The sequence below is a fragment of the Chrysemys picta genome, chromosome 8 (assembly GCF_011386835.1).
Source record: "Chrysemys picta bellii isolate R12L10 chromosome 8, ASM1138683v2, whole genome shotgun sequence".
NCBI classification, from domain to species: domain Eukaryota; kingdom Metazoa; phylum Chordata; order Testudines; family Emydidae; genus Chrysemys; species Chrysemys picta.
In genome coordinates this window covers 45749808-45771867 of record NC_088798.1, presented here as the reverse complement: position 1 = coordinate 45771867, position 22060 = coordinate 45749808, and the positions used below count along the sequence as shown (strand labels likewise).

Sequence of the window (22060 nt, the reverse complement as noted above, 5' to 3'; positions counted from 1 at the left end):
CAAAGCCAAGAGAGGACCCCTCACAGAGAATGCTCCAGTAGCAATCCATTATTCTTTACTGAGGGGAAGGATGATCAAATTTGAGTGCCGCCATTGATCTCTCCTGCAGCAGTGAGGAAAGGCAATCTCTCAGATAGGCAGGTCCCATACCACTTAGGGCTTTGTGAGTGAAAACCAACAGCTTAAACTGCATTTGGAAACCCACAGGCAGCCAGTGCAGATCACAAAACACTGGTGTAATGTACTCATAGCAAGATTCTCCACTTACTGTGTGGACTGCCATATTCTGCACTAGCTTTGGCTTCCTTGCGGATTTAAAGTATAATAGAACCCATTACAATAGCTTAATCTTCAGGTAAAGAAGTTGAAACTCAGGCTATGTCTACAGTAGAGAGTTTACGGTGGCACAGCTATCCCGATGCAGCTACGCCGCTGTAAGATCTCTCATAGCTGCTCAGTGCCGTCAGCTCTCCCATCAGCCTAATTAAGCCACCCCCAATGAGCGGCAGTACCTAGCACTGTGCACGCTCCCACTTATGCTGGTGTGATTTCTATCACCTGGGGGTGGAATATTCACATTCCTGAGTGAGATAAGTTTTGCTGACATAAGTGGTAGTGTAGACATGGCCTTAATAAACTCAACCCTGGTCTACACTACCAACTTATATCAGTATAACTGCGTCACTCGGGTGTGAAAAATCCACAACCCTAAGGCTACATCTACACTACAGGGGGGAGTCGATTTAAGATATGCAAATTCAGCTACGTGAATAGCGTAGCTGAATTCGACGTATCGCAGCCAACTTACCCCGCTGTGAGGATGGCGGCAAAATTGACCTCTGCGGCTTCCCGTCGACGGCGCTTACTCCCACCTCCGCTGGTGGAGTAAGAGCGTCGATTCGGGGATCGATTGTCGCGTCCCGATGGGACACGATAAATCGATCCCAGAGAGGTTGATTTCTACCCGCAGATTCAGGCGGGTAGTGTAGACCCAGCCTAAGCAACAGAATTCTACCGACCTAACTCCTGGTGTAGATAGCGCTATGTCGATGAAAGGGCTAGACAAGCTCTTAGTAAAGGCTGCAAGATTGGGTCCAATAGACTTTATTTAGTTCTAAGGAAAAATACTTACAGAATATTAAAACTTTCTTATTTTCTCTTGACCTACAATACTTTACTATAAATACACGTATTCCAGAGTAGTGTAACATTTAACATAGTTTGCTTTCTTAATTCACTTTATTTTTAGATTTATCACTATAGTGGGCTTCCAAGGAAGTAGAATTTTGTTTGCTACCCTTTCTATATGTGTATTAGCTTCTCAGAAGTATTAAAAATCCAAGTGTGCTACGGCTATAAAAATGTAATTGCTAAAAATATCCTAATTATACATTACCTGTAATCCCCATAAAGGCAAGCTTCTGTTCACCCAAATAATAGGAGACCTGTTGAATCACAATGACACAATAAATGTGACACCCATCAAATGGTGCATATGGGCCTGATCCAAAGCCCAGCAAAGTCAAGGGATTGATATCCATTAATTTAAATGGGCTTTGCATCAGCTGCTATTTTGAACATAATTAAATATAAAAGCCAGATGATCAGTATTTGGAGTGGTGTAAAATAGTTAATCGCTTCCCCATATTTTTATATGGGTAACTAGTCACTCAGCATTGACAATCCAATTGTCTTTCTAACCTAGAAGCAAATAATATGATGTATGCATTTTAAAGAGGCAGAGGGAAACTGTCCTTCATTTGGAACCATTAATTTGTGGTAGAAAAAACAAATCTAATCACATTCTTAGCCAGAATTTTCTATTTTGCTCTCTGTTATGTACAGATGCATAGTTTTATTAACTAGTATCCACATTAGTGAGCATTTATTTGCACTGGGTCTGAAACTGGAAATATTTCCTCTTAGTTGTAAAACCCCATTATTTATGATTTTTTCCTAAGAAACTATTTTTGTCTTGGTGAAATTCATCTCCTTCATTAAGTACTTACCATTTCAACAAAACAAAATGCATTCTTGATACAGTACCAGTGAAACTAGGCACACAGTCCTGTTGGTCACTATACTACCCTAGACTATATAATAATCATATATTTTCTATCTCAGTAAGGAAATAAATGTCTAGAATCCAAATGGTCCTGATCAGCTGGAAGTCATGACTTCTGCATCTAACATGGTGGTATTCACTTGTCCAGATATAGGCAATTAATCACAATACTGAACCCATCTTTGGGACTCCAAAGACATGGTATTTGAGATGACTTGTTCCACAATTCTGGAGCCTTAAAATCCCACCAATCCTGCAGGAAGGGTGTGTTTCTTTGCCAGGAACTCAGAGTTACTGAGTGGAATTAATTCTGTAGGGCAAGAAATCCTCTGAAGGAATTTTATGGCTCCATCAACATAGGTCAAATGTGTCCAGAAAGGCTGTAGGATTCAGAGAGTTTAGCTACTATGGACTGTTTTATCCCTCATTGATACACATAACTTTAACTTTCTGCATATGCATTAAAGAAATCACATTATATGTGTATTTGAACCCAAAATAGATCACTAAAAAAATTCTGGAACTCACCAATCAATCTTTGCAGGTGTGTAGTTTTGACTGGAACAGCCCCTGTTTAATTCCTTGCTGCCAGAAGTCAACAAATCCACACATAAAGCCCATGTCCAGATGTATATGAAAACACAATTATAAAATGATTGGGGGGGGGATGGACAGGGGTTAATTTCTTAGGTAACACTGTTCTATATAATTCGTCAAACACTGTGCAGACTAAGTTGTGACAAACACTGAGAGATAGATATTCAAAAGAAGGCAAATCACTTTGACCAACTAGTTCAGTGTGTATTTTAGATACATACATTCTCAAAGCTAAAGGCCAGACACATTTTTTGTGTTTGTTTTAAGAAGATTTAGTTTTAAATGTGATCTAATATAAAAATCAAAAGAGATGAACAAAAAAATGGGGTACTTGCAAAGGATGAAGCATGAAGGAAGTGCTGAAAATACCAGTAATTCTATCAAGCAGACCTAGGAAGCATTGGCAGGTATAATTTCCACAATTTCCGAAGTAAAGATTGCACCAAACTACAGTTCCCATCTTCATGTAGGGATATCTTTAATGTCTGGTTATTTCAGTGAGAGACTAGTGGCATATGTGTAGAAAAAACAGCTAATATGTATATTTGTGTTCCTCTCTTGTATTCATAGAGCAAGCCATCCCCTCCAACACAACTACATGCATAGGGGAAGTAAATATTTCCTTAACTTTTAAACTGTGGAAAATAGAACTCTCTGCCCCCTTCATGCAGGTGCAGGAGGGGCTGGAGTGATTTGTTGACCAGACATAAGGAGTGGGCATATTTCTCCATCTGTGAGGGTGAGGAGGATCCTCAGATAAATCCGGGGTCTTATGACATCCACATGGAAGGCCTGTCTATCCATGTTGCCACTGACTCCCTGCTCATGCTTTTGTCTTCTCAGGGGCTGATGGGGGGTGGGGGAAGCTGCTGATCAAAAGTAAATTCAGAAATGAGCAATATTTTTCTCCCACGGGGATTTCTGAAGGAAATGTCATGGATTTGCTGGGTGGCAAGACCACAGAGACCTGTTTCCCAGGCTGTATTCCTTCTACTGCCATCGGGTGGTGGTAGTTTCTTTTGGCTCCATTACCTCCCTTCCTGTTTACCAAGCGGTTTTGTCCCATAATTCTGTTGGTTTGATCCCTTAGAAGCCCCAAAGTTTTTTCTCAGGGCTTGTCCAGCACCCCCCAAAAAAATCTCTCAAGCCCAGTAGTTGGTAACCAAGATATTTTGGTTTATTCATTTAAAAAAAAATGTATCCTAGATCTTAACACTAGCATCTGTGAAATTTCTAGGAGGAAGGAAGCCAGATGGGTGGTAGACACAAGTAAGTTAAATAGTGTGTTGAAATATATTTAGCAAAACATAATGTAATGTTTTATGTAATGTAAAATAAAGTAATAGCAAAAATAAAATAAAAAATTAAGTACATCAGAAGCAGGAAGCCTGCTAAACCAGTGGGGCCACTGGACGATCGAGATGCTAAAGGAGCACTCAAGGACGATAAGGCCATTGTGGACAAACAAAATGAATTCTTTGCATCGGTCTTCATGGCTGAGGATGTGAGGGAGATTCCCAAACCTGGGCTATTCTTTTTAGGTGACAAATCTGAAGAATTGTCCCAGATTGAGGTGTCAGAGGTGGTTCTGGAACAAATTGATGAACTAAACAGTAATAAATCACCAGGACCAGATGGTATTCAGAAACTCAAATGTGAAATTGTAGAACTGCTAATTGTAGTCTGTAACTTATCATTTAAATCAGATTCTGTACCAGATGACTGGAGGATAGCTAATGTGACGCCAATTTTTAAAAAGGGCTCCAGAGCTGATCCCGGCAATTACAAGCCTGTAAGCCTGACTTCAGTACCGAGCAAACTGGTTAAAACTATACTAAAGAACAAAATTGTCAGACCCATAGACATAATTCTGAGGCGGAGAGGAAAAGTCAACATAGTTTTTGTAAAGGGAAATCATGCCTCAGCAAGGGGTCAACAAGCATGTGGGCAAGGGGGATCCAGTGGATATAGTGCACTTAGATTTTCAGAAAGCCTTTGGCTCATAAGGAAGGTAAGCTGTCATGGGATCAGAGGGAAGGTCTTCTCATGGATTGGTAACTGCTCATGAAGAGCTACAAAAGGTTAGAGTGGTAGCCATGTTAGTCTGTATCAGCAAAAACAATGAGGAGTCCTTGTGGCACCTTAGAGACTAACACATTTATTTGGGCATAAGCTTTCGTGGGCTAAAACCCCTTCATCAGATGCATGGAGTGGAAAATACAGTAGAGTATAAATACACAGCAAATGAAAAGCTAGAAAAGGATCTCTCAAAACTGGGTGACTGGGCAACAAAATGGCAGATGAAATTCAATGTTGATTAAATGCAAAGTAATGCACATTAGAAAACATAATCCCAACTATACATATAAAATAATGGGGTCTAAATGAGCTGTTACCACTCAAGAAAGAGATCTTGGCGTTATTGTGGATAGTTCTCTGAAAACATTCATTGAATGTGCAGCAGCAGTCAAAAAAGCAAACAGAATGTTGGTAATCATTAAGAAAGGGATAGATAATAAGACAGAAAATATCGTATTGTCTCTATATAAATCCATGGTATGCCCATGTCTTGAATACTGCATGGAGATGTGGTCGCCCCATCTCAAAAAAAGATATATTGGAATTGGAAAACATTCAGAAAAGGGCAACAAAAATGATTAGGGGTAAGGAATGGCTTCCGTATGAGGACAGATTAATAAGACTGGGACTTTTCAGCTTTGAAAAGAGATGACTAGGGGGAGATATGATAGAGGTCTATTAAATCATGACTGGTGTGGAGAAAGTAAATAAGGAAATGTTATTTACTCCTTCTCATAACACAAGAACCAAATGAAATTAATAGGCAGCAGGTTTATAACAAACAAAAGGAAGAATTTTTTTTCTCACAACGCACAGTCAACCTGTGGAACTCTTTGCCAGAGGATGTTGATAGGGCCAAGACTATAACAGGGTTCAAAAAGAACTAGATAAATTCATAGAGGATAGGTCCATCAATGGCTATTAGCCAGGATGGGCAGGGATGGTGTCCCTAGTCCTTGTTTGCCAGAAGCTGGAAATGGGCAACAGGAAATGGATCACTTGATGATTAACTGTTCTGATCATTCCCTCTGAGGCACCTGGCATCGGCCACTTTCGGAAGACAGGATACTGGGCTAGATGGACCTTTGATCTGACCCCAGTATGGCCATCTTATGTTCTAATGTGACAACACAGAGTGAAGGGACATGCATTCCCCGGCTAGTTAATTATTAGATATTTAGAATCAAAGAATAAGTAGTTTGGGCAAGGCCTAGAGAATTACCATAGCTTGCAACATACAAATATATTGCTGTATGTGAGTATAGCGGTATCTAAGTGTACTTTCAAGCAATGAATACTGGGGTGATTACTGCCTACCTCATCTTTTAAAATGTAGCACATATCCAAAAGTAAGACGCTTGCATATGTTTTACAGTATACTCATTTAGCCTCATTACACTCATTTAGCATCACTAATTCATTAGGTTTCATACAAAAAATATCAGCAGCTTAATCATACTAGAAGCTATCAGTAATTTTTAAAATATCTGTTCCTTTTTCTTGCTTTTGTTTCCCTTTTACTAGAAAATTGCATTAATTGAACCTAGACTCTGGGTCTAGAAAGCAGAAATGTTTGGGCTTACCATATTGTTGTAAGGATGGGCACCAGATAGAAAAATTATTCAAATATCTTTGTTTTACTTTTAAAAAGGCACTTGGTGCTGCTTTTCTAACTACATTCATTTGTATTTTTTAACTTATTGGAAAGGACGTACATTGTTTTCCAACAGTAATATGCCTAATGCATGTATGTAAATAAAATATGTTTGGTTTATAACTTGAGAAAGATTTAGAAATTACTGTTTCCCCATCCATATTTCTCATTTTCATTCATCTCCCTGTTTTTACATTACACATTGTTCTCAACTCCTAAAGTTGTGCTGTTCCCCATTGGGGAATGAGATTTAAGAGAATAACTCAACTATAAAAAATAATAGTTGCACTGTAATTAGGTTTTAGGAAGTTTTTGTACTCAAACTACTTAAATTTAACAGCTTGAAGGATCTCATGGATCGTGCCCCAAGAGAGCACTTTCTACGTTTGAGAACACATATCATACATTTACCAAAATTATTCACATCATGAAGTAAACTGTATGTATAAATGACAGAGTGAAATATACAGTACGTTCTACGCTGTTCCACAGTGGGCATGCTGGAGCAAGAAAAATCAGTAGAGAGCTCATGATATAGATTGCTGCCTCCACCCTAGGAAGTCACCAGGATCTTTGGAGTCTTTCACTAATATGTCCCCATCTCATTGACTGGTTTTTATTACTCTGACAGCCTATACCTATGCAGTAGAGATGGGCAGGGTAGAAGAGAGGCACACTCATCCCTTATCTCTGGATAGCAACAAGGAAGTAAGATAGGCTAGATCTCCTGGATAGTCAGGAAAAGAAAGGATTGAAGGGGGATTGTTTCCATTACAACAGTAATAGACAAAATTTATTGCAGTAAGAAATAGGCAATAGTTAAAACAATCTGTCTGTAAAGAGTTAAAATCAAATAACAATATAGCCATTACCAGAACTAAAGGAGCATTAACCGTGACTGGTTAGAGTGGCAGTTGGAGACTCATTGGCTCTCATGAAGCAAACACTTACATTTGTAGGTAACTTTACTTATGGTAATAGTCAATGGTCCTACACACATTCATGTAGCTAAACACATTCTTGAGTTTTTGCAGGACTGTCACCTTAGACCAGGGGTTTCAAACTCAAATAACCATGGGGGCCGCATGAGGACTAGTGCATTGGCCCAAGGGCTGCATCACTGACACCCACCCCTTGCTGCCCCCGGCCCCGCCCCCACTCCACGCCTTCCATGAAGTCCCACCTCTTCCTGCCCCTTCCCTGCCCCCATTCCAACCCCTTCCCCGAAGTCCTCACCCCAACTCTGCCCCCTCCCTGCCCCCAGAGGGAGCAGGAGAGGTGCGGGGTGTAATGGGGGCTCAGGGCAGGGAGTTGAGGTGCAGGAGGTGTGCAGGGTACGGCAGGGGACTCAGGGCAGAGAATTGGGGTGTGGGGTGCAGGAGGGGTGAGGGGTGTGGCAGGGGGTTGGGGTGCAGGGTGCGGCAGGGGGCTCAGGGCAGGGAGTTGGGGTGTGGGGTGCAGGAGGGGTGAGGGGTGCAGCAGGGGGTTGGGGTGCAGGGTGCAGCAGGGGGCTCAGGGCAGGGAGTTGGGTGCGGGAGGGTATGGGATGTGGCAGGGGGCTCCGAACAGGGGGTTGGGGTGCAGGAGGGGTGCAGGGTGTGATGGGGGCTCAGGGCAGGGAATTGGGGTGTGGGGTACAGGAGGGGTGAGGGGTGCAGCAGGGAATTGGGGTGCAGCGTGTGGCAGGGGACTCAGGGCAGGGAGTTGGGGTGTGGGAGGGTGCGGGATGTGGCAGGAGGCTCCAGACAGGGGGTTGGGGTGCGGGCTCTGGCCCGGTGCCGCTTACCTAGAGCGGCTCTGGGGTGGCAGCACTGCACACCGTGGCCAGGGCAGGCTCCCTGCCTGCCTGCCCTAGCCCCGCTCCGCTCTGCTCCACTCCAGGAAGCAGCCGAAGCCCTGCGGGAGGGGGAAGGAACGGCACCATGTGCTGCTCTTGCTCCTCCAGGTACCTCCCCCAAAGCTCCCATTGGCCGCGGTTCCCCATTCCCGGCCAATGGGAGCTGCGGGGGGCAGTGCCTGGAAGTGAGAGCACAGAGCCCTCTACTTCACACACACACCCCGCCCGGGGCTGCATGGACATAGTTCCAGCCGCTTCAGGGAGCGGTGTGGGGCTCATGGCGCCACGGGGTAGACAGAGGGGTGGGGGGGCGCGCGGGCCACACGAAAGAACCCTGCGGCCGCATGTTTGAGACCCCTGCCTTAGACTGTGGTGTAACTTGCAATTTTCTAATGGCAAGTCAGCACTACATCGGTGCAGTTGCACCACTGTAGCATGTCTGGTGAAGTCGCGTTATGTCGGCAGGAGAGCGTCTCCCGCTGACATAGCGCCAGTGTGGACAGCACTTAGGTCACTGTAACTTGTGTTGCTTTGCCGGGGGGTGTCTTTTTCACACCTCTGACCGACATATGGTACATTCACTTAAGCAGCAGTGTAGACCAGCCCTAAGTTTCTGCATAAATTTGTTGTAACTAACAAAGAATAGTGATGTTTGAATTGTAATTGAGCTCATGTTGATTCTAATGTGACCCATAGCTATGCTTGCACACTAACTCTATTAGATCTGGAATTGTAAGATACAGATTCTAGTTTACATCTCATCATTTCTTTCTGCTTTAATTTTTCCAGTATTTTCTGATTTTCTTTTTATAAAACATTCCAGTATTAGAACTTTTAAAAATCTTCACTGTTGACCTAATAGGGACCAATTCTACTGCCATTAATTGAATAATAAAACTGACTTCATTTATTGTAGCATATAGCATATAGGCTACAGCTCACAAATTTTCTGCTTAGCATTTAGTCTGATGAATTAGAGGGAAAGTCATGGAAACTGGATTAGGAAGTGTGGAAGGATTGAGCAGCAGTTTTTCCCTCTATGAGTATCCTGTGCAATTGGGGATTCATGTAATGGGAATGGAGCTAGAGATGAGCTATGAAACACAGTATTTTGTTGTTGCCACATCCCTAACCTGTCAGGTTTTCAGTGTAAATCCATGTAGGAATTGATGCTGCTTCCGAATGCATGTCGCCAGCTCTCTACACCATGGCTGCAGTTATTGGGGCACAGGTACTAGGTGCAGGGCTGATCAAAAACTTCTATCAACTTTTTTTTAAAGGAAAACTGGATTTTCAGCTAAATGCACACTTTCTGCAAAAGTGTCTGCTTTTCTAAGGCCTTGGCTACACTTACCCGCTAGTTCGGCGGCTGGCAATCGAACTTCTGGGTTCGACTTATCGCGTCTAGTCTGGACGCGATAAGTCGAACCCGGAAGTGCTCGCCGTCGACTGCGGTACTCCAGCTCGGCGAGAGGAGTACCGCGGAGTCGACGGGGGAGCCTGCCTGCCGAGTGTGGACCAAGGTAAGTTCGAACTAAGGTACTTCAAACTTCAGCTACGTTATTCACGTAGCTGAAGTTGCGTACCTTAGTTCGAATTAGGGGGGTAGTGTAGACCTGGCCTAAGATATTCATTGGGAAATTAAAATTCAAGAATGTGGCCAAAATATTCGTTTGGTGTTTTTCAGCAAAAAGTTAGTTTTCTACAGAGAAAAAATCCCAATTTCCACCAGCTCCAAGTGGGAGGTAGGGAAGAAAGCTAGGAATGTCAGGGCTGCTGGGGAACTGTGCTAGTAGGGTGAAGAGTCCAGAGAGCTGGTTCCCTGTGCTATTGCTCCAGAACCCATGGGTGTTTTCTCCATAGAAGACACCTCCTCATCAATTATTGTGAGTGGACCACATCCACCCTGATTGAATTGACCCTGTCAACACTGGTTCTCTACTTGTAAGGTAACTCCCTTCTTGTCATGTGTCAGTATATTTATGCCTGCATCTGTAATTTTCACTCCATGCATCTGAAGAAGTGGGTTTTTTACCCACAAAAGCTTGTTGCCAAATAAATGTTAGTCTTTAAGGTGCCACTGGACTCCTCGTTGTTTTTGTGGATACAGACTAGCATGGCTACCCCCTGATACTTAAGGTCCTAAGTTGTGCAGCAACAGAGTGCTGCTGCAGTGTGCGTGCAATCATTCAGCCATCGCTATGGTTCATAAACTGGAGAAGGGGAGCCAAGCAGAGAAAGAAACAACTGTTTTACATGCAGTAGGAGGACGTTGCCAGGAGTGGGGCTTCATGCCTCAATATCTTTAAAGAGCTGCTCTTGGGACAGGCTCCAGCTACAAATAGCTCCACAGTCCCACTCTATTACTGCACAGCTTAGAATGTCTGCATGGTGGATACCTCCTCTTGCAAGTCACTCCCTGCTCTTTCAAAGGCACGGGCTTCAGGTTCTCCACCCATTTTCCCAGTACATGTTCCCTGCTTCCTCACCTCTCAATCACCCTCCCACTGTGCACCTAAAATGATGGATATGGTTAGAGATGACAATTTCCTGCAATGTCCTAGACAAACCTTACTGTATAACATTAAACCAAGCTGTATTGAATTAAGTTTAAATATTTTAGTAATTCATTGTATTAAAAATGCAAATGTTTACATATTATTGTGTAATATCTCCGGGGGGAGACATAGCTAGCATAAACCCTGGGAAGTGTTATGACCTTCAAAAGACTTTTGAAATTGTGTGCCAGGCAAGAATGAACACTTAAAGTTGAGTGAGTTTCCCATAAAGTCTCTAGGGAAGGGGTATGCAAATATACTCCCTCCACTTATGCAAGAACTCAGCCTTTTCAACCTTCGCCTTGAGAAGGGGACTTTTGTCTGCTGATCAGCTGTTACAAGAGGACAAGACCAGAGGCTCAAATTGTATAAAAGAGTGACTCCTAGATTCATAGTGTTGCTTGTCCCGAGCCAAGGCCATTATGAAGTTGTAACCACAGGAAAAACTCCTGTGTAGGGTTTAAAGGACTGACTCCTACCATAGCCCTTGCTGGAGTTAGGGTGATCTCTGGTAAGCTTACTAGCAGGTGTGGGTTCTTTTATTGTTTTAATGTTTGCTCTGTTATGCTTTCCTATTAAAAATAAGCAGCAGCTTAGGAAAAGCTGTGTGGTAACTTATAATTGTGGGCAACTATGTTGCTTAAAACCTTTAAAGAGAAAGCAAAGCAGGTCTACTTAGATGGTCTGACTTGCTGGGGAACTCTCAGTGTAGGCAGGGAATTGTGCAACCTGAAGAAACCCTGGCCAGGAGGGGGAGAGAGATGCACATCTCAATCCAAGAAAGGTGCAGGCTGAGGAGCCAGAAGTCTGAGAGTGGGTACCCTTGGTGGACCATAAAAAGGGACTAGAGGTGCAGTTGCCCTGACCTGTGGCAGGGTGTACAAGTAGAGGAGTTGGAATATGGCAATGATTTATTCATTGTGTCATATACATTATAAATCAATCTGAAATGTTATTCAATAACTTGGCAAAAAGATATGGGCAGTGGCACAGCTACATCATTCCACAGAGACCAGGGCCGGCTCTAGCTTTTTTGCTGCCCCAAGCAGCAAAAAAAAGCGCCGCCCCCCAGGCCCCCCGCCAAGCGCCGGGCCGTGCCGCCCCCCCCAACCGAGCGCTGCGCTGCCCCCCCCACCGAGTGCCGCCGGAACCCCCCCAGAGCGCCGCCCTCCCGAGCCGCCCCCCCGCCGAGCGCCGCGCACTGGAGCCCACCCCCCCCTGCGCCGAGCGCCGCCGGAACCCCCCCGAGTGCCGAGCCCCGCGATGCCCCCTGTCCCCGGAGCCCGCCCCTGCCCCCTGCCAAGCGCCGCCGGAACTCCCCTCCAGCGCCGCGCCCGTGCCGCACACCCCCCCCCCAAGTGCCGAGCCCCGCACTGCCCCCCAGCGCCGAACCCCGCGCTGCCGGAGCCCACCCCTGCCGAGTGCCGCCGGAACCCCCTTCTAGCGCCGCGCCCGCGCCGCCCCCTCGCCAAGCCCCGCGCAACCGGAGCCCGCCCCCCCAGCGCCACGCCGCCGGAGCGCCCCCCCGCTGCCGAATGCCGCGCCGCGCTCCCCCTGCCGCCCCTTACCAGGTGCCGCCCCTTACCAGGTGCCGCCCCAAGCATGTGCTTGGGTGCCTGGTGCCTAGAGCCGTCCCTGACAGAGACTATTACACAATATGAACAAATATACAGTAAACACTTTCAGTAATAAGGAGCAAAATGCTTTTGATTGAAAGAAAATCATATTACATTTTCATCGGATACTTTATCATATTCACTCAGAAAGACTGGATTAGTTTTGCAATTCATGCTGCACCACAAGCAACTATAAACTCTAAAACGAAATCCCTGTTGACAGAACATCAAATATTTATAAGCATCAAGAACGATTGAGCTGTTTCATGCAATATAAGTAGTACTTTGAGAGGGCAAATAAAAAAGAAAATCTTACCATCCATGTCCTTGTGTAGGATCATCCAGGAGCACTCGAATTATATATAACAAACAGCTTAATAACTTGAGAGAAAAATTGAACAATCGTATTCTGAGACCTGTTTGATAAAAGGAAAGAAAATACAAATTCAGTTTCTTCAGATTTTAATTCATGTTTAATGTAAAACTACTTAAAAGGAACAATATATGCCTTCAACTCAAGTCAGAGAACTTGTGATGACAAGTATTCAAATATTAATATTTGGAAGTTTCTATGGAATAGCTTTGTGTAGGGAATGTATGGTTATTGCCCAAATGTATAAAATATTAAACTATTTTAAAGTATTGATAAAGTGGCACAAAAGTCAGAAAATGTAAAAACTAATACCTGGGACAACTTTAACTCTACTCCTTTGTGTGTGTACACTGAACTGTACTGCATACAAGGTCTAAAATAATGCAACCAAACATAATGTAGTGTCTTCTACAAGCTCAGGCCCCAGGTAGGTAATAAGTTCCATGTGGGCAGATGCCCGCACGAGTGCAAAGCCTCCTTGAACTCAAAGGGGCTTGACATGAGCACAGCGTTTGCTGCTCTGAGGGTCCAACTGAAGCCAATGGAACCATTAACTCAATGGTCATTGAATCAGACTCTGAGCTCATTGCAGCATCAGGACCAAAGATATGCATGTGATCTTGTAATTAAAGAGAGTATAGCCTTAATTGTACAAGTGTAATGTTTTTTGCATTTAATACTTACATTAAAAAAAGTTACCAGTAATTATACTAATAGTCACTGTTGGCAAAGGCAAATGGGTAGAAAGCAATATGATTAGCAACCATTAGTAAACTGTACACTTGTAGACCGAGGCTCCAATCCTGAATTTGGATCCCCACAGTTGGACCCTTGTGCCCATGCTGAGTTCTGTTGACTGATGTGAGCTCACACGGATCTGATTGCAGGAGCAGGATATTAGTAAGCACCAGTCAACCATAGAATAACTAATGTCTGTCACTGTAAGCTAAGACACCAATTCTTCTAGCACTTATGCATGTGAATAGGCCCATTGTACTGAATAGAACCAGTCGTATGTTTGCCTTGTTAGGGCCCAATTATGTTTTTCCATACCTATATGTGTGCTTGTGAGTATACATACTTCTAAGAGAAGAGTGCAAAAGCTATTTATTGAGCATAACTCCCTGTCTCCCCTATCCCAGTGCTGCAGCCCCCATGCATTCCATCAACTTGTGCTTCTGGGGGAAGTTGCATTCAAACTGAACATTAAGTTAAAGTTTCTGAAAATCATTCCCCTCTTCCCGTCTTCAAAAAGTAGAATACTTAATTACAGAAAAATTCAGAACGTCTACTTTAACTATATCTTAGAATCTGTGTATGAGAGAGACAGAGAAAATAAGGATTTATAATGGAGCACTGTTTGCTACTTTAACGTGGAGATACATTCATATTATGAAGGTTAGATTAACCCCTTTTGGAACCTGGCGTTGGCAAACTGGGGGTTAAAACCCCATCCTGGGTTCCCAAGCAGTGAGAAGTCCTACAGCTGTGACCAGCAATTAGACTTGTCAACATTTATCTAGAGACTCCTTCTGTCTTATCAAATCTAATTAACAACAGACTCTTGATTTCCCCAGAGCAGGGAGAAGAGATAGAAAAGGAAAGAGGATATAACCAGAGGCTGAGAGGGCTGGGGTATGTGCGTATTCATTGCTGTGTTGTAAGCTTTACTTTTTTTCTTTTTGAACTGTTGCTGAAGGAAGAACTTCTTATCTGAACTAACCCTTTTGGGGAAATCTGCTTATGTAGGACAGCTACTATGCCAGCTGGGCTATTATAAGTAGGCAAGCAGGTGAGGTGAGAGAATAAAGGGCATTTTTGTATTGGCCTCATCTGTCTAGTCCTTCTGTTAATGAAATGAAAAGGTCTACAATCTGCAGTTTTGTGGTTTTATTTTAGCTCTGTAAATGTTAATCTCTGTGTGGAACACATCCTGTTTTCCCTACTGATAATATAGCAACTTTTAATCATTATTTGAAGTCATATTTTGGTTATAAAAGGTAACTAGAGTGCCTGACATTATCTGGGAAAACGTGGACAGTAGCAATGTAAACTCCCCCCATGCTGCTCTGCAATGCACCTCAAATGTGACCTAGAACCGCCCCCCCAGAAAGAGTTCAGTCCCCATACAAAGTAAGTCCTTGACTTCTCTGCAGAGACTACAGAGGTTCAGTTGCAATGTACATATGTGACATGTCCATCAAGTGAGACCATCCTGTCACCAAATAGGCCATCAAATCCTAATAAAATAATAATGCATTTCTGTTCTGCTAACCAGGGCTTAATTTGAACTAGTGATTTAAGCACCAAGACTGCAAACACGTTAGCATATCCTTAACTTTGAGCACATAAGGAGTACCTGCATGCTTAAAGATCAGCTCAGGCACCTTTGCAGAAGTCTGGCCTTAGAGTTCACAGTCTTATTGGCAAAAAGCAATCTTCTAAGCCTCCCATAAATCAACTCAGAAAATTATTGCTAACTGGGACATTTGGTCATTGGTCTGTGTGACGGGTTGAATCAGAGAAACCCCCTGGGAGCTGCCACCTGATGTGCCAAGACTACTTCTGCCCCTGCTTTCCTGCCCTGGCAACTTAGGACTTCAGTGCCCTGCCTGGTTTGAGCCAGACCCGCTAGCCTGCTGCAAACCCAGACCCACGGTCTGAACCACGTCCCCTAACAGCTGTACGCTTAACTGAAAGCAGCTTACAGAAGTGTTCTTGTATTTAACACTCAGATGTCCAACTCCCAATGGGGTCTAAACCGAAATAAATCTGTTTTACCCTGTATAAAGCTTATACAGGGTAAACTCATAAATTGTTTGTTCTCTATAACACTGATAGAGAGAGATGCACAGCTGTTTGCACCCCCCCCCCAGGTGTTAGTGCATACTCTCAGTTAATTAATAAGTAAAAAATGATTTTATTAAATACAGAAAGTAGGATTTAAGTGGTTTCAAGTAGTAACAGACAGAACAAAGTGAATTACCAAGTAAAATAAAATAGAACACGCAAGTCTATGTCTAATAAACTTAATACAAATAACACCTCACCAGTTCCAGTAAGCTTCCTTTTACAGACTAGTCTCCTGCTACTCTGGGTCCAGCAATCACTCACACCCCCTCTAGTTATTGTCCTTTGTTCCAGTTTCTTTCAGGTATCTTTGGAGGTGGACAGGCTATCTCTTTAGCCAGCTGAAGACAAAATGGAGGGGTCGCCCACGGGCTTAAATGGACTTTCTCTTGTGCGTGGAGACCCCTTTCTCTCACCTATGCAAAGTCCAGCTCCAAGATGGAGTTCTGGAGTCACCTGGGCAAGCCACATGTCCATGCATGACTCAGTTTTTACAGGAAGAAGCCATTGCCCACATGGTATCTTGAATGTCTCCAGGAAGACTTCTTATGCGGATTGGAGCAATCCAAGATGCATTGTTCCTTAAGTGCTTCTTGATTGGGCACTTAACTTTGCGAATTCCTTTCTCCAGGAACTGACCAAATGCTCTACTAAGGTTATTTAGAAATCAAGCCAGTACACGGCCAATATTCATTACTTTGAATACAAAAATGATACATTCATACAAATAGGATTAATAGATTCAGTAGATCATAACCTTTACATAGATATGTTACATGCATATGTAGCACAGAACATAGTCCAGTTATGTCATATATATTCATAAGCATATTTCCATAAAGCCTTATGGGGGGCACCGTCACAGTCTGTATTGAGACCTTGGAGGTTTATTACAGAAAAAGCTCTTCTTTAATAAGGTTTTTTGATACTCCTTCTCATAAACAAATTAGGGAAATAAAACCTAAATGGAGCTACTATAAGGTGGGTGCATAACTGGTTGGAAAAGCGTTCCCAGAGAGTAGTTATATCAGTGTTTCTTAGTGAAGTTGGAAGGGCATATTGAGTGGGGTCCTGCAGGGATCATTTCTGGGTTGGGTTCTGTTTGATATTTTTATTAATGATTTAGATAATGGCATAGAAAGTACACTTATGAAGTTTGCACATGATATCAAGCTAGGAGAGGTTGCAAGTGTTTTGGTGGATAGGATTAAAATTCAAAATGATCTGAACAATCTGGAAAAATGGTCAGAAGTAAATAGGATGAAATTCAATAAGGAGAAATGCAAAGTACTCCACTTAGGAAGGAATAATCAGTTGTATGCATACAAAACAGGAAATGACTGCCTAGGGAGGAGTATTGTGGAAAGGGATCTGGGGGTCATATTGGATCACAAGCTAAATATGAGTGAACAGTGTAACACTGTTGCAAAAAAAAAGCAAACATCATTCTCGGATATACTAGCAGAAGTGTTGTAAGCAAGACATGAGAAGTAATTTTTCCGCTCTACTCCACTCTGATTTGGTCTCAACTGGAGTATTGTGTCCAGTTCTGGGCACCAGATTTCATGAAAGATGTGAACAAATTGGAGAACGTCCAGGGAAGAGCAACAAAAGTGATTAAAGATCTAGAAAACATGACCTATGAGGGCAAATTGAAAAAAAAATGGGTTTGTTTAGTCTGGAAAAGAGATGACTGAGAGAGGACATGATAACAGTTTTTCAATTACATAAAAAGTTGTTACAAAGAGGAGGGAGAAAAATTGTTCTCCTTAACCTCTGAGGATAGGACAAGAAGCAATGGGCTTAAATTGCAGTAGGGCAATTTAGGTTGGACATTGGGAAAAACTTCCTAACTGTCAGAGTGGTTAAGCACTGGAATAAATTGCCTAGGGATTTTTAAGAACAGGTTAGACAAATACTTGTCAGGGATGGTCTAGATAATACTTAGTCCTGCCTTGAGTGTAGGGGATGTTGGTATATGTAAGGCTTAAATACAGACCTGGGAAACAGCTGGTGTGCAGAGATGGTATTAGGGAGTAGAGGCACAGGCAGGCACCGCTTCTACGCTTAATAGATAAAGTGCAGGCACTGTTTCTGCATTTGATAGATAAAGTGCTACCCCTCTCCCTTCCCTTCTGCTTGTTAAGGATTGATAAGCATTGCAACTGCATAAGGAATGTGGGAATCTAAAGGATACTCTTTGTGTAAAGCAGTGTTATCTCCCCCTCCCTTCCTTTCCCAGCTCCCTAAACAAGCTCAAGGTCATGGCCCTTTCCTCCCTTCCCAGCAAATTGCTGATTAGGGGAATTTGTGGCTGCAATTATTGCAAAGAAATGTGTCTTCAAAGTAAAAATGTCTGTAGAATATGCTTAATGCTGTAAAGGGTAAACAGGGGCGGGAATAATTATATTCATTGTATGGGCGTTCATATTACTCAATAAGGGTTTTTGGGGTGTTGAAGTAAATGTAGGTAATTACATACTAACTTAGATAAAAAGAGTGTGCTGTAACTAACTCAGTGCTTACTCGACAATTGGGTCAAGGGGAACAAGTACCGCAATAAAGAAGCCCGTCTACTCAATCCGCCTCTGGGTCAGTCTGCTCTTTCTCTAACAGGTAGGGTGACCAGACATCAAATATGAAAAATCGGGACGGGGGTGAGGGTAATAGGAGCCTATATAAGAAAAAGACCCAAAAATCGGGACATCTGGTCACCCTACTAACAGGGGACTTGACTAGAAGACCATTATGGCAATTATTTTAAGAAATATCCTTCATACTGCAACTAAGATGGTATTTTCCCTCAAAAGTGTAGTATATCACACAGAAAATTCTAGTAGGTGTCATAAATCTAAATGACATGAAATGGTTTGGAGAATTGGACTTACTTTCATTGGAAAAGAAAAGGTTTTGAGATAACGCCAATAGAAGCTTTAAATATTGCAAAAGCGACTTAATAGTGATAGCATGGCAATTGAGTCCATAGAAGTAAACAAGCACTAGCAAAGGAAAAGCACCCCAGAATCCTGAGGGCACTGAATCTGAGTAGTGATGCTGCTATATTCTCTTTCTAATTGTAGTTCATTACAAAACTAATGCATGGAACAACAACAAAAAAACCTAATGCCTGCAAAAAAAAATAAAACATCACTAATAACTTCTGCACATGTCATGAAGAGCTGCTTTCCCTTGATATATTGGATTTATTTGTGACAAACAATGACTTGAAAAAGTAGTCTTGCTATACAAATCATCTGGGCTGCTAACCAGATTCCCATTGCTACTTGGTTGTTATCAGAAGCATCTCCCTATTCTGCCTCTGTTTAATTCCTGTATTTCTAGAAATTTTCATTTGATCAGAACTGAGACTCTTTGGTGGGTTCTGCTAAGGAAGGACTCAGAGTCCAAAAAATAAGAAGCTTATTTTAGATTAACTCTATTCTTGGTAGAAAACAGCAAGACTTTGCGCTGGTGAAGCGTAGGAGTTTACATGGACTTGTTTGTCTGCAGCACTCAAATTCTGGCAAGAGACCTGTATGGACAGAGTGGAAAATGTGTCGGTGGGAAAACATGAAATCACTACACAGAGCTGTCAGCTCCACTGTCTCTGGAACAACACAGGCTGCAGGGTTCACTGGCATGCAAAGTGGAGGAAGCACACCAGGGCACAAGCCCTTTGTCATCCTCCACTCCACTAAGGAGCATGGAGTTGGCTATTGCAGTGAGGGATAGAGCACAGCTAAGACTCTCAGACATATGATTATTTAAATTGTATCTCTTATGCAGCGTTTTCCTGCAGGGTTTCTATGAAGCCTGGGGTGGAACTTATTCTTTTATGGCAATCCCACAAGGGATAACAATGCCACTTGTACTCTTCCTGGAAGTGAATCTTCTCCCTGGCATGCAACTGACCACAGAGTCAGGGGCTGTTCTTTACTAACACCTGAGCTGGTAACTCTACTTGTTTAATCCAGTGTTTCTCCATTCCAAGATCTAAAATGTGTTACTTCTCTCCTCTGTCCTTTTCTAGTAGTCATTAACAATTGTTTAGTCTAACCATTTTCTTGTGTATTTTGGGGTGTCATAGTGTTTGAATACCCACTCTAAAACTACTGTTTTTGGAATTCTTCATGTATAAGATTAACTGGTTCCTTGTCTGACTTTCTCTTTTGATAGATCCAGTTTTGTGAGAAAGTGTTGTATGTGTGACCAATAAGTATTGCTCCCAGTACTTGGAAGTTTATCTGTTTCAAGACACTTGAGTGATAGGCTTATCTAGGGAATATTTACCAAATTATAGACTATCCCAGAGTTCATTTGGTATAGTTAGGTATTTGAGTCTCCCCTCTTGTTGATGCTATTGACTGCTGTCAGAGGGCCTCGTTCTCCAATGCTTTGCACTTTGAATAGTCAAGCACATTGTTATTATTTTTTATTATCATAGCACCCACAACCTCTAGTCATGGACCAGGACCCCATTGTGCTAAGTACTGTACAAACACAGAGCAAAAAGACGGTCATCTGTTCAAAGTGGGTGTGAAACACTACTCTTCTCATTGATTACAATTTTACACTCTTTGCACATGTCTAAATGGCTAGCCGATGTTAAGGCAGTAAAGGATTAGGCCCAGATTTGTTTCTCTATGTCCAGGAGTTTCTAGTTAAAACATATTTTTCTAGTCCTAAATGTCTTAGCTGAATTATTTTTAATCTCTTTTCTCTATGTGAAATGGGTTACTAGTTTTCATTCTTTCCATTCCTTCAAACATCACTGTAAATCCACTATTCTTAATTTCTTTTTGCTGGTTAACTTTTTTTTATTTCTATTTTAAATGCTGTCAGCACCTCAGTATGCTTTGTCTGACTGGATTTCAGTTCTTTTTTTCCCATTCCTAAACAGATTGTCAAGTAGCACGTGTTTGCACAAAATGTCTTTATCTATGCTATTTTGACACTGGTGTCTGACATTTATGTTCAGCAACATCAATCATCCACTGTTTTATCCAGTTATTCATTGTTTTGCGGTGATGTGATTATGATTTCATTGTCTCCGTAACCATGGTATCACTCTTTGGTTTAAAACAAACAAACAAAAATTGATAACTGTGGTCCACAATCTATTTATTTCATTAAACTACATAAATGAATAAAATGTTGTTGTTACCTAAGAAAGGCACAAGTAAATGAGTGTTGAGATTGAGAAAAAGTGTTTGTGTATAGACTACCACATTGTCCTGCATTGGTATTGCTTGTGACCCAGGTTTGGAAGGATCAAATGATAACTTGACAGAATTTGTAATGCTCCAAAGACATTTTGGAGACCGTAGGCCAGATTCTAAATAGGGTAAAATAACTTAAATGGTGTTATACCAATTTATTGCAGCAGAATAAGGATCAGGCCTTATTCATTTAGCATTGTCTTTAAGTATTCCTTTAAACTTTCATTTGTATCTGCATAATTTTTCCATCCCAATTGCATGAATTGGAGGAAGGGGTTAATTAGTTTGGAGTATGGCTGTTGTGATAGGTTTGGTGTGAGCTTTCCCATAACTCTCTTTTCTGTTTTTAAGTGTAGCCATTTCCAGGGCAGGTGGCCTCAGGTCTTATTTCAAAACGTAGCATTAATAAGCTTCCCGGATGTGGGTATTTCATTTTCTCCCACCCCCCACTGAATTGAAGCTTCATCTATTTTTTCTCTCTCTGAGACTTGTTCTAGGGTGTGATCTTATACTGATTCATCTTGCCAGGTACAAGCAAGTCACAGCAACGTGTCATCACTTCTCTGTCATTATATAGCTGGCTGGCACTCTATGCCGTATTTACTGTAAACCCTGCATGCATTTTCTATGTTGAAATATTGATAACTAAATTTTGGAGCTGTGTGAAATATTATGATTTTATTTTTGTCAATTTGCAGAAATATTTGACAAATTGGAGCAACTCTGAAATTGTTGACACATCATGCCATGTGTACTGTATATCATTTGGATTAGGGTAACTGAGTATTGTGTAGAAATGCTTAAAATTTAGAGCTGTATTTGTTGGTCACATAAAACACACAGAATTAATCAGGGAACCACAACTAGCTAAACCTACTCCATTAAGTCTTAAAAATTAGAAGCAGCTACTCAGAGGGAAAAGATGTATTTTGAGCCGTTCAGAAAACAGCATCTGTGATGACCCTTGCTGTAGTGTATGACAAGAGTGTTCTGTGTTCCCACTGAAATCTACCCAAAACTCATGGTGGGGCAGGGGGGCAGTAGCCATCCTTGGCAGCTCCCTGAAACACCAAATGGGACAGCAATTGTGCCACCAGAACTGTTAGAATGAGTAGCAGGATATTGGTCTTCCCCACCAAAATACATCAGTACAAGTGATTGGGGTTTTCTGGGTTTCTGCCATAGGGCTGTTTCATTGGGGAGGGTTTGGAT

The 22060-nt window shown here is 42.4% G+C and overlaps 1 protein-coding gene across 6 annotated transcripts in view; it reads right to left on the bottom strand.

Annotated features, from left to right (window-relative positions):
- Nucleotides 1-22060, bottom strand: part of KCNT2 (potassium sodium-activated channel subfamily T member 2) — a 298580-nt gene that overhangs the window by 189386 nt on the left and 87134 nt on the right. For all 6 annotated transcript variants that reach the window (XM_042840686.2, XM_042840688.2, XM_008164277.4 and 3 more), the window contains exons 3-5: nt 12723-12822; nt 2594-2650; nt 1397-1445 (exon numbers count right to left, since the gene is read on the bottom strand). In XM_042840686.2, coding sequence (XP_042696620.1) covers nt 1397-1445; nt 2594-2650; nt 12723-12822 — 206 coding nt within the window. The remainder of the gene's footprint in view (nt 1-1396; nt 1446-2593; nt 2651-12722; nt 12823-22060) is intronic.